The following is a 10084-nucleotide window of genomic DNA, read 5'->3' as shown; positions in this document are numbered from 1 at the left end:
CTAACAGCTTTGTTATATAGGCGAGTCCTCATTTAGGTCCAAGTTGAATCCACCTTCATGTTACATCCAGTCCGGAATCGAAGGCAGTGCTCACTAAAGCTGGGCCATAATCCGGACCTAGCTTTTCTCGAATCACTTTTCGGAGCGATGCGTCTTTTCCTTTCTTCTTATCCTTTCCTCCCCATTTCGCTGAGGTCTTTTTCTTTCCTGTCTTCGCCCCTCTGCCGTCGGCCTCCGTAACGGATGTGGATTCTGATACATTTCCTACTTCGGCTATAGCATTTTCGAGAATGGATCGAATCTTCTGAAGCGTAATATCTTCGAACGGCCGCGCCCTTGACACGTCGTAACCCTCTCCGACAGCGAACCTCGTTTCAGTGTCGTCCGTCGACTTTTGTCCAGATTGTTGTACTGCACCTGATGCTGCAGTGCTGGGTGCGTCCAGCTCGACAACTCGCAGCAATGCGAGTATCTTGTATTCGTGATCCGTCAGTATGATGTTGCCGGACGCGTAGAACTCGACTATAACATGGTATGCTGTCTCTCCCTCTCCAAACCTCATATCCACCACCCTGTCTGCTCCAAGCTGATCAAGGGCATTCAGTCGTCGTGTCCGTAGGTGCTTGCGCAGCTTCATGGCAAAGTGTGAGGGGGTGTTTGACTTCTCACGGGTAAATTCCGTGGAATGCATGCGAATTCCAGATTCAATGAGAATAATCTCCTTATGGTCGGGCCGTGAGAATTTGAATAGGTATGTTCGTTGGTTTATATCGTAAACTAACCGCAGCAACGGAAGAGATCAGCTACGTCTCTAGATCACAACATGTTGGCCTGATGTCCCTACCATTTTGCAGTCGAAGTCCCACCAGCCTGAGCCGTAATTCAGCGACCTGGGCTGACACGTCCAGCGCTGAAAAACGCTGCTTCATCTCTGTGGTGGTATAAAGTTCAGTGAAAGTGAAGGTGAAGTACGGAACTAGCAGAGAGCCGACAGTTTTCAAGTATGATATCAAATGTGCGCAGTCTACGTGACTGTGCCGCATTACCTGCGTGATGATGACTCCGACAGTTGGAGTTGTCAAATCGAGTACGGTAGTTGCAACGTCAACGTACATTCAAGTAGAGTCCCTTCCCTCCGCCTTGCGGACCCTAAAGCATCTGGAAGGGAGCGGTACTACGGGGGATTGCTGTGGTTGTCTGCACATTCTTTCGTAAGTAACAACGCAAGCAATCCTTTTCTGAGGCTTTCAGATGTGCACCAAGCTTCTGTTTGCAATAATATGATATAATATGATGCTTCTGTACTGTTTCCAGCCGCACCATAAATGCCGATCAATAGTATATGTGCAAGTCCTTGCAACTTTCATGCTTGTCCTGATGCGCAATTCAATGTGGCTTCATCATTGAGTCCACGTGATGTCAGATTGATGAGGAGATCGGAAGACTCTGATGCCCAGTCTCGAACAGGTCCCAGAATTCTGCAGATGGCGGATAAGAAGCAAAATGTGAGTTAACATTTCAACCCAATCAACAATATAATTTAGTCTTGATGGCTAGAGTAACTTGCATTTTGAACAGAAAGTGCCTCCATCCCATTCATTGGCCGCCGGGACCATTGCGGGAGCAGTAGAGGCTACGATAACTTATCCGACGGAATATGTCAAAACGCAACTTCAACTTCAAAGTAAAACGGCAGTGAAGGTAGCCATAATATTTTGTAGGTATCTGGATAATCAATACTAATTTGACGACTATACCACTTCAGGCTTTTGATGGACCATGGGATTGTGTGGTGAAGACAGTTCGAGAGCGGGGTTTCTTTGGTCTGTATCGCGGCCTGTCAGCACTTGTTATTGGGACAGCCAGTAAGGCAGGCATCCGATTCTTGTCGTTTGAGCAATTCAAGAAGATGCTCGCGGATGAAAACGGAAAGGTCGCAGGACAGAGGATGATGCTAGGTGCGGACGATGAGATGGTCACAGATCTCTCACCAGTTTTGTGATCTATGTCTTTTTTTCATACGTAGCTGGCTTGGGGGCGGGTGTGACGGAAGCGGTAATAGCGGTGACACCAACCGAGACGATCAAGTATGGAAGTTATTGTTGAACAGATGCTGGTGCACTCCTTTGTGACATGACATCACTGTTACTATAGGACAAAGCTCATTCATGACCAGAATCAACCAAACCCTAAATATCGAGGATTGATACACGGTAAAAACGACATGATAGTATTTTGGCAGCACCAAAGCTAAATCGAAACTCCACAGGAACACGAGAGATTATTCGCAGCGAAGGTATCGGCGGCATTTACCGTGGCATGACGGCGGTTGTGGCTCGGCAGGGTGCAAACTCTGCTGTCCGACTCAGTACATACGGCATGCTGAAGGAAAAGGTCCAGGACCGCTACCCACTCGACCCAATCACGAACAAGCGAGTCGTGCCGTGGTATGTTAACTTCGCAAACGGTAAGAATGCTCGCATAATTTTAGACATCTAGATACTTCACTCGTGACCAGTAAGACCAATAAATTGCCAACCTCCCTGTAGGTGCCTTTGCGGGCATTGTCACCGTGTATAGCACGATGCCTCTAGATGTCATGAAAACACGCATGCAGGCACTTAATGCCAAGGAGCTATATAAAAATTCTTTGCATTGCCTGTACCGAATTGTAACGGAGGAAGGAATTCGCGCCTTATGGAAGGGAGCGACGCCGCGTTTGGGACGCTTGATTGTATGTCATGATTGTCCGTTTGGAGAGATGGAACTTTGCTAATGAACTTTACTTTGCAGTTTTCGGGTGGTATTGTTTTCACCGTTTACGAACAAGTTTTGTCAATCTTAGAGAGGACGCAGTCAAGAGTAAGCGTGTAGAACACTGGCATGTAGATATATAGCGAAATAGTTTTAGGTGGAGATTTTGAACATTGACATATTTATTGTTTTCAAATCAACACTGATTCAATACAAAATGGGTACATGTGATACATTTATTCATATTTCGTAAATATTTGTATGATGTCCATCCACAATTCGTTACTCCAGACAACCTCAATCCGGATTTATGGCTTGTGGACTTTGAGAATGGTACCAGCGAAGGTCTTGCCCTGGGTTTCCGCAATTTCGAGCTCCTTTCCGGTAGGCTGGCGAGATCCGTCACCGTTGGCAACCGTACCAGCACCCCATGGAGATCCTCCAACAACCTCCGAGTTGTCAAAGAGGACCTTGCTTTGATAACCTATATGTGACATCCTTGTCAATAGGGGTTTCCAGATTAAATGAAGTCACGTGCAGTGCTTACCCAGAGGAACGAAGATGATCCCATGGTGAACCAGATGTGGCAGGAAGGTCATGGCGGTGGTTTCCTGACCACCGTGCTGAGAGGCAGTTGAAGTAAACACGCCGGCGTATTTGCCGACGAGGGCCCCTTCTGCCCACAGTCCGCCTGTTGCGTCCCAGAAAGCCTTAACTTGAGCCGCTGGGACACCATATCGCGTTCTAATACCATACAGATCAATATACAAATAATCGAAACACCATACGCGCCAGAAATGACATACGGGATTCCAAAGATGAATGCGTCAGCTTTCACCAAATCTTTCGGGCTCAAAACAGGAATATCAAATTTCACGGCATGCATCTTGTCCAGAACCTCTTGAGGAAGAGTTTCCGCGACTTGATAAAGTTCCGCATTGACACCGCCCTCTCGGAGTCCCTTGACAACGGAATCCGCTAGTGTCTTAATGTGACCCCAGGTACTGTAAATGACGACGTAAACGGTAGGCTTTGACATTTTAAGGGAATAACGTAGTTGTAGTGGGAAATCCGGCTGGTAAAGATGCTTTTGATGCGAAAGCGATGGAAGTTGAAGGCTGCTGATATCGAGGTGCCGGGGACGGTCATGGCTCCTTTTTATAAGGCGATCATACAAATTATGGCGCGAAAGCGCGGAATGGCTGGGTGACTAATGGGGAGATATCCTGCCTTCCGGGGATTACCAACTGGTCTTTGGTAAGCCGGATCGGTTAATTGGGGCACGTGCATATAAGCCGCATCACACTCGAGTGGCATTCAAGTGCATTTCACGTGATTTGCGCAGACCGGCTTTTACCGAGCACAACAAAATCGATTGTCCCCACACTTCCATCGCCATCTCCATCTGCAACCTCCTCACTAGCAAAAATAATGTCATCCGGACTCCTTTCCATCGTCCCTGCTGGTGTTGTCACTGGTGACAACGTCAGGTAATGACTGTCCAGGCACGTTCGTATCATCTATCAGACCATCTAATCACCAGGATGGGCGTGGCTTTCACAGAAAGGTGTTCAACTATGCACGCGAGCACAACTTTGCCATTCCTGCTGTCAACTGCACATCCACATCTACAGTTAATGCCGCTCTTGAGGCCGCTCGTGATGCCAAGTCCCCTGTCATTATTCAGTTCTCCAACGGTGGTGGCGCCTTCTTTGGCGGAAAGGGTCTTGACAACAAGAAACAGGAAGCGTCGGTAATCGGTTCAGTTGCTGGTGCCCACTACGTCCGTGCCGTCGCAAAGGCGTATGGTATCCCTGTGCTGGGTGAGTTTATCGGCGCGTACAGGAAGAATATCAGTCTACGTTTGTGTATTAGTGTGATTAATGTTGTGGCACGTGTCCAGTCCACAGTGACCACTGTGCCAAGAAGCTCCTTCCATGGTTCGATGGCATGCTCGAAGCCGATGAAGCTTACTTCAAGCAGCACGGCGAGCCTCTTTTCTCCTCTCACATGCTTGACCTCAGTGAAGAGTCCAAGGCCGAGAACATTGAAATCTGCAAAAAGTATTTGAAGCGTATGGCAGCTATTGGATGCCTCCTAGAGATGGAGATTGGTATTACTGGTGGTGAGGAGGACGGTGTAAACAACGAGGGTGTCGACAACGCCTCCTTGTACACGCAGCCCGAGGACATCTGGGACATCTACCGTGAATTCAGTGAGATCACAGATCTGTTCACCATTGCTGCTGCCTTTGGTAACGTACACGGAGTATACAAGCCCGGAAACGTTAAGTTGCACCCCGAGCTGTTGGGCAAACACCAGGCCTTCGTGAAGGAGAAGCTTGGTGCGAAGAACGACAAACCTGTCTTCTTCGTCTTCCACGGTGGATCAGGCTCCACTGCCCAAGAAATCAAGACCGCCGTCGGCAACGGTGTTGTAAAGGTGCGTTTGAGCTGAAGCTGCTGTAAAGGTTTGTGCGATGTGACTCATCTGAGCTTTGTCATCGTTTTATAGATGAACATTGATACCGACACCCAATGGGCGTACTGGGATGGCTTGCGCAAGTTCTACGAGTCTAAGAAGGCATACCTTCAGACTCAAATCGGAAACCCCGAAGGTGACGACAAGCCTAACAAGAAGTATTACGATCCCCGCGTCTTCATTCGGGAGGCGGAAAAGACCATGATTGCACGTGTTAAGCAAGCGTTCGACGAGCTGGGCTCCACCGGAAAACTTTAAAAAGGCTATATATCTCACAGCACACAGTTTGGTCTGGGACAATCGCGTAACCATACCGCATAAAATTGGGGAGAGAGAACGGCATACATGTATTAAGTAGCTAGCTACAAAAAAATACTTACGATTCAAATTCTGTACTATCTGTGCCAGAATGACAGCCAAAATTTCTTGGTTACTCTGATCTCTTCGCGTCGCGGACGTTCTCAGCCGCGGTGCGTTGCTTCCATGGCCAGTCGCCGTGATCGCCCGCTCCCACCACCGGCAACGGTCATATCACTATCAACACTCGCCCTATCGTCAACATTTTGCCCATAATCGTCCCTAACTGGTGCCGTAAGGAAGAAACGTGCCGATTGTGATTGGACAATATTTTGAGCAGCCCTATAGGCGAATACAGCCTCCGGAATCAAGAAGAGGAGGTACACAATATTTAGGCCCATTTCAAAGGGCGTAGCGAACCCACTACCCGTAAAGGGTTGTAAGGCGGTGTAATAGGCAGCTACCAGCACTTGGGGGAACAGTGTGAACAGAAAGCAGCCAGCCAGCTCGGGAACCTAGGAATTGTTTAAACGTCTGAACGAGCGACTGAATGACTTGAATGACCACCGGTTCTGCTCGCGGTCTTTACCCTTTCGCGGAGATTCCCTGAATATCCCAGCCAAAGTCGTGCAATCTCGACAGGGATGAATACGGCGAGGAGGAAACCGATCATAAAGCGATGGAAGCTACGCAACATGAACGATTTCATCTAGGCGAAGGTACAGAAGGGTGGCACAAACCATTAGCAGCTTATATGACAGGATCATAGCACCGCTATCTACCTTCCAGTGTACGGTGATCACCATACCAATTGCCCAAAATGGGAACATCCAAAGGTTAAAATACAAAAGTACTTGTAAGGGAAGATTTGATGATATCGGTCCATCTGACGTGGTAGAATTAAATACATCATGTAAAAGCAGACACATGGTTGTCGCAGTACCAATAGGCGTTCTGCGGTGGGCCCCCGCTGCCTCTAGATTCCGATATGATGGAAATACATGTTTGGCTGTTTTGTCCAGCTGTGTTTGCAGATATGTCGATAGTTGGCTCGGTAGGGAGTCTCGCATCGTTATGCTTTCTGAAAGTGGTGAGATGACGAGATGAATTGGAGTTGTATATGTCTGCAATCTAGCGCACGATGGCGAGACGCCAGTCGAAGTGCTCGCAACGGAACTCTCGCGTGTGAAGCTTGGTCAGCAAGGAACAGTCAGATTTGAATGAATCTGTTGGATTCCATTCAAACCATTTCAACCTAAAACCGTGATAAAGTCCGGTTCATTGGATTTCTATACATAGGAAATTGCTGCATTCGATGCAAAACGAACGCGGTTTGTCCGAAAGGCGGACATTGAAATGACAGTAACCACCTCGAGATTCTGCCCAAAATTGCAAGTACTGACAACCTGTTACAATTTGCTTCCATCCTTCCATTCTCCGCTCATCCATCCTGCACGGTAGTCGCAAGAAATTCTATTTCTGTTGCATACTCGGCGTTTTTTGGCTACCCTTCCTTCTACTTGAACTGTTATTACCCATTGCTTAGAGGTTTGGTAATACAGTTCTTGGGGTGTGTCCGAGTGTTAGGTTGCGACCTGCTTGGGAAGGGGTACCAAAACGTTTCTGGCACTAGGCTTTTTGCCTTGTTCGAAGTTTTCAGGTTACTCTCCCATCTCAGCCTGACCTTATACGTCCAAAGCCTGTCACGTCCGTTCTCCCATCGCTCAAGATGAACGCGCTGAACGCGATGGACATCGACTCCCCAAGACCACCTGAACTTTCTACCAAAGCCGCGGAAAGCCTTCCACCACTTCAAGTGGAAGCATTCTTTTCAAGACCGGAACTGTTCAAGCGACCATCATTCCTAACCCGCAAAGACAGCACGTGCTCTATCTCTAGTGACAGCGACCCGCCAAGCAGGAACTCTTCCAATGTATCTTCGCCAGATCGCTCAGGCATTTCTGGAGCATGCCGTTCCCCACTGGATCCTGTACTAGAAAATGTCGCATACAGGTTGTCCCAGTCGACCATTACGGAACGCGAAGAAGAAGGCATCTGGGCAATGGAAGAGGATGCAACCCACGTGCCTTGTAGACCACCTACTATACATAACTCTCTTACTGCACCCACGACCAGATCTTTCGGTGGAGTGAATAACAAGGAGCGGCAAACTAAGCGCAAGGTTCTGAAAATTGACGAAAATAGCAATAAGATTACCAATGTAAGATCAAAGGCGTTACCAGGATCAAATCTCGTTGAAGCACATCTCATTAAGAGTTATACATTGTCAAAAGTATTTTACCAAAGCACCATCAGGGACGCCATTGGACGTGTCTCAGAGCTTACCAGCAAAGCCCGATCGATCCGTCCAAGCCGAATCCCGTACCGTCAAGATCGGTTTCTCCATTACCAAACCCAACGTTCTTCGAACCAAGCGCAAGAGTAACGACATCACCTGCTCTCCGGCCATAAAAGGGCCCTCATCAGAACGGGATCTCTCTTCGTTCAAGAGGTCTACAAATTCCCTCTCATCGTGGCAATTCAAGAAGCCTATTGATGTGAACCGTTCTTCACAATATCATCGATCATTCCGATCTCGGAAATCAGATGTCGAGCTTTCATCTCCCCCACAATCATCAGATGATGAAGAATACGACGACGAGGAGACGGTATGTGAACCATCCCCAACGCGTCCAAGACGACGATACACACGATCTGCGACAGCCCCAATCATAACGGTGACCCGCAGTCCGACAAAGCTATTTCCCACCTTTGACGACGCGCAAATACCCACCCGCCCAGCTTCAGCTACTATGCCGATGCGGACTCCGTCTCCATCAGGCGCACGTAAATGTGCCGCCATTCCGATTGACGTGCCGTCCAGAAGGGGACAACTGATGCGACCAGCACCTCTGTCGCTAATTACCGGGGATGATCTAGCTGCTTCTCCTGATAGTTTGCAGATTATTTCTGCTTTGAATTGTGGATATGGTGCGAATGTATTCAAGCAGCCCGATCGCAATGTAAGAGCTTTCTATGATGATGCGATTACCCGTCACCTCGCTGACTTCAGATACGCAGCCATTTTTGTGAAGATCGCGGCGAGAGCACCGTTGGAAGAATGCGCTTCAGCGCTAGACTTCATGCTGCTCGCATTTATATATAGTGTGTATAGACGAGACAGCTTTTGAACCCAATATACCCATCAAGGTTAACCAGGATACACCTGACCGACATCGGAAATGGACGCACACAGACCCAGGGTGCGGATATGCTGTTTTATTACGTATCACTAGCATAAAACTTTCCGGTTTCCTTTCAAATACAAAAAAAGTGCTCAAGCTACTCCCACATTTTGACATCAAATGTCGATTATGGTCATGCCTATTCATCATCCTCAGGTCTATATCCCTTCTTGACAAGCTCGCCCAACCTATACCGAGCAGTCTGCAACTCCTTCTCGATCTCCAAAATCTTAACCTTCTGTTCCATTTCGGCCACTTTCAATTGATGCCGATTGAGTCGCCCAATGTCATCCTGGGCCTTGGATTCCGCATTACGTTTTGCCGCCTCTTTGGCCGCTTTGACCAAAAGGTCGGTGGCCTTTCGCACAGCAACGGCAGCGTCTTCGAGTTTGATCTGCGTTTTCGAGAAGGGGATGGATTTCACCCGTGATGCCGCAACGAGTTGCGTTGTCGCCACGGAGACCTCCTGTGCGGCCACCACGAGTTGTTCGTATGAATGAGTGCCAGAGATGAGTCCGTCGGCGCACTCGACCAGTGTTGTGGTTGCCGCTGCGACGGCCTGCGCAGCTGATATCAGTCCCTCGGTCCATTTGTTGTTCTTTTTGTAAAATTGCCCAGTGCTAGTTGAGCCGCGTCCGTGTGCGACGATCTCTTGCTGAGTTTCTGTTGCGCGCTGTATAAGCAACGCAATGGCACTCATCATTGCCATAGCTGACTCCAGGATAGCCGAATGCACGTCCAAATCGGCACCTTGTCGCGGTTTGTTCATAAGGGCCGCTAACCTCTTTGCTGCCTCTTCAATGGCGTCGGCAGCATTCTTCATCTGACGTTCTACTTCGTCCTCCAGATTGCTCTTGTCATCAAGTTTGGTGACGACGAGCTGCTCTATCAGCGCGGACATTCGTCCAAGCTGGTGCTGAGTTTCGCGTGAAAGACCCACGATATGTTCCGGTCTTCGCGAGGTTTCAATCGTGCTCAGTGAGCCTGACTTCAGCTGATCGAAGAACAACCGACCACCAAGAGCCCCGGTCTTCACAGTACGGACGATCCCGTCGATCTGATCATCGTCAGAAGCAAGACGTGTGACACCCTTTGCGTTGTGGAGAAGTTGAGAGACGGCGTGTGCAAAACTGGTTGAAGAACTAATGGCATCCTTGTGGTCACCTGTCTACATATCAAAAAGCACCATGAGAAGCCGGCCGCTAAGTATTCATAATGTTAAACGTTCTATACCTGCACCAATTTCACGAAACTGTTTCCGAAATCACCGCAAAGTGCTTGCGCTTTTTCCAGAAGAGAGAGCACAT

The 10084-nt window shown here is 48.4% G+C and overlaps 7 protein-coding genes across 7 annotated transcripts in view; 3 read left to right on the top strand and 4 right to left on the bottom strand.

Annotated features, from left to right (window-relative positions):
* Positions 1-969, bottom strand: SPPG_03203 (uncharacterized protein). The gene is made up of 2 exons (XM_016751477.1): positions 845-969; positions 1-777 (listed from the first exon to the last, which is right to left on the bottom strand). Exons 1-2 carry the CDS (start codon positions 927-929, stop codon positions 56-58), a joined length of 807 nt encoding a protein of 268 aa, XP_016609431.1. The 5' UTR covers positions 930-969; the 3' UTR covers positions 1-55.
* A 458-nt stretch (positions 970-1427) lies between these two features.
* On the top strand, positions 1428-2984 carry SPPG_03202 (uncharacterized protein; the record flags this gene model as incomplete). Its single annotated transcript, XM_016751476.1, has 8 exons — positions 1428-1505; positions 1579-1701; positions 1766-1958; positions 2027-2087; positions 2155-2213; positions 2270-2467; positions 2550-2734; positions 2794-2984. The coding sequence occupies 8 exons, from the start codon at positions 1428-1430 to the stop codon at positions 2872-2874; spliced, it is 978 nt and encodes a 325-aa protein (XP_016609430.1). The 3' UTR covers positions 2875-2984.
* SPPG_03201 (NAD(P)H:quinone oxidoreductase, type IV) lies at positions 2908-3933 on the bottom strand. The gene is made up of 3 exons (XM_016751475.1): positions 3561-3933; positions 3302-3498; positions 2908-3238 (listed from the first exon to the last, which is right to left on the bottom strand). Exons 1-3 carry the CDS (start codon positions 3791-3793, stop codon positions 3063-3065), a joined length of 606 nt encoding a protein of 201 aa, XP_016609429.1. The 5' UTR covers positions 3794-3933; the 3' UTR covers positions 2908-3062.
* A 188-nt stretch (positions 3934-4121) lies between these two features.
* On the top strand, positions 4122-5674 carry SPPG_03200 (fructose-bisphosphate aldolase, class II). The gene is made up of 4 exons (XM_016751474.1): positions 4122-4244; positions 4318-4577; positions 4658-5196; positions 5269-5674. The coding sequence occupies exons 1-4, from the start codon at positions 4186-4188 to the stop codon at positions 5491-5493; spliced, it is 1083 nt and encodes a 360-aa protein (XP_016609428.1). The 5' UTR covers positions 4122-4185; the 3' UTR covers positions 5494-5674.
* Positions 5484-6694, bottom strand: SPPG_03199 (uncharacterized protein). The gene is made up of 4 exons (XM_016751473.1): positions 6476-6694; positions 6315-6418; positions 6122-6241; positions 5484-6047 (listed from the first exon to the last, which is right to left on the bottom strand). The coding sequence occupies exons 1-4, from the start codon at positions 6600-6602 to the stop codon at positions 5697-5699; spliced, it is 702 nt and encodes a 233-aa protein (XP_016609427.1). The 5' UTR covers positions 6603-6694; the 3' UTR covers positions 5484-5696.
* A 204-nt stretch (positions 6695-6898) lies between these two features.
* Positions 6899-8950, top strand: SPPG_03198 (uncharacterized protein). Its single transcript, XM_016751472.1, has 3 exons — positions 6899-7753; positions 7827-8555; positions 8614-8950. Exons 1-3 carry the CDS (start codon positions 7262-7264, stop codon positions 8623-8625), a joined length of 1233 nt encoding a protein of 410 aa, XP_016609426.1. The 5' UTR covers positions 6899-7261; the 3' UTR covers positions 8626-8950.
* The window catches only part of SPPG_03197 (uncharacterized protein), a gene marked incomplete at both ends in the record, with an annotated part of 3802 nt that continues 2634 nt past the window's right edge, over positions 8917-10084 (bottom strand). Inside the window, 2 exons of the mRNA XM_016751471.1 lie at positions 8917-9945; positions 10011-10029. Coding sequence (XP_016609425.1) covers positions 8917-9945; positions 10011-10029 — 1048 coding nt within the window. The remainder of the gene's footprint in view (positions 9946-10010; positions 10030-10084) is intronic.

This window comes from Spizellomyces punctatus (assembly GCF_000182565.1).
Source record: "Spizellomyces punctatus DAOM BR117 chromosome Unknown supercont1.5, whole genome shotgun sequence".
NCBI lineage: Eukaryota > Fungi > Chytridiomycota > Chytridiomycetes > Spizellomycetales > Spizellomycetaceae > Spizellomyces > Spizellomyces punctatus.
This window is presented reverse-complemented; position numbering and strand designations above follow the sequence as displayed.

What these genes read in the sequence shown, in the direction of transcription:
- SPPG_03199 (XM_016751473.1), bottom strand. Translation starts at nt 6,602, where the DNA reads ATGCGAGACTCCCTACCGAGCCAACTATCGACATATCTGCAAACACAG. An exon ending in TGATCACCGTACACTGGAAG is followed by an intron (nt 6,242 to 6,314) that starts GTAGATAGCGGT and finishes ACCTTCGCCTAG; the next exon opens with ATGAAATCGTTCATGTTGCG. An exon ending in CAGGGAATCTCCGCGAAAGG is followed by an intron (nt 6,048 to 6,121) that starts GTAAAGACCGCG and finishes AACAATTCCTAG; the next exon opens with GTTCCCGAGCTGGCTGGCTG.
- SPPG_03203 (XM_016751477.1), bottom strand. Translation starts at nt 929, where the DNA reads ATGAAGCAGCGTTTTTCAGCGCTGGACGTGTCAGCCCAGGTCGCTGAA. An exon ending in GGGACTTCGACTGCAAAATG is followed by an intron (nt 778 to 844) that starts GTAGGGACATCA and finishes TGCTGCGGTTAG; the next exon opens with TTTACGATATAAACCAACGA.
- SPPG_03198 (XM_016751472.1), top strand. Translation starts at nt 7,262, where the DNA reads ATGAACGCGCTGAACGCGATGGACATCGACTCCCCAAGACCACCTGAA. An exon ending in ATAGCAATAAGATTACCAAT is followed by an intron (nt 7,754 to 7,826) that starts GTAAGATCAAAG and finishes CATTGTCAAAAG; the next exon opens with TATTTTACCAAAGCACCATC.
- SPPG_03200 (XM_016751474.1), top strand. Translation starts at nt 4,186, where the DNA reads ATGTCATCCGGACTCCTTTCCATCGTCCCTGCTGGTGTTGTCACTGGT. An exon ending in GTCACTGGTGACAACGTCAG is followed by an intron (nt 4,245 to 4,317) that starts GTAATGACTGTC and finishes TGGCTTTCACAG; the next exon opens with AAAGGTGTTCAACTATGCAC. An exon ending in GTATGGTATCCCTGTGCTGG is followed by an intron (nt 4,578 to 4,657) that starts GTGAGTTTATCG and finishes GCACGTGTCCAG; the next exon opens with TCCACAGTGACCACTGTGCC.
- SPPG_03201 (XM_016751475.1), bottom strand. Translation starts at nt 3,793, where the DNA reads ATGTCAAAGCCTACCGTTTACGTCGTCATTTACAGTACCTGGGGTCAC. An exon ending in GCATTCATCTTTGGAATCCC is followed by an intron (nt 3,499 to 3,560) that starts GTATGTCATTTC and finishes GTATGGTATTAG; the next exon opens with AACGCGATATGGTGTCCCAG. An exon ending in GATCATCTTCGTTCCTCTGG is followed by an intron (nt 3,239 to 3,301) that starts GTAAGCACTGCA and finishes TGTCACATATAG; the next exon opens with GTTATCAAAGCAAGGTCCTC.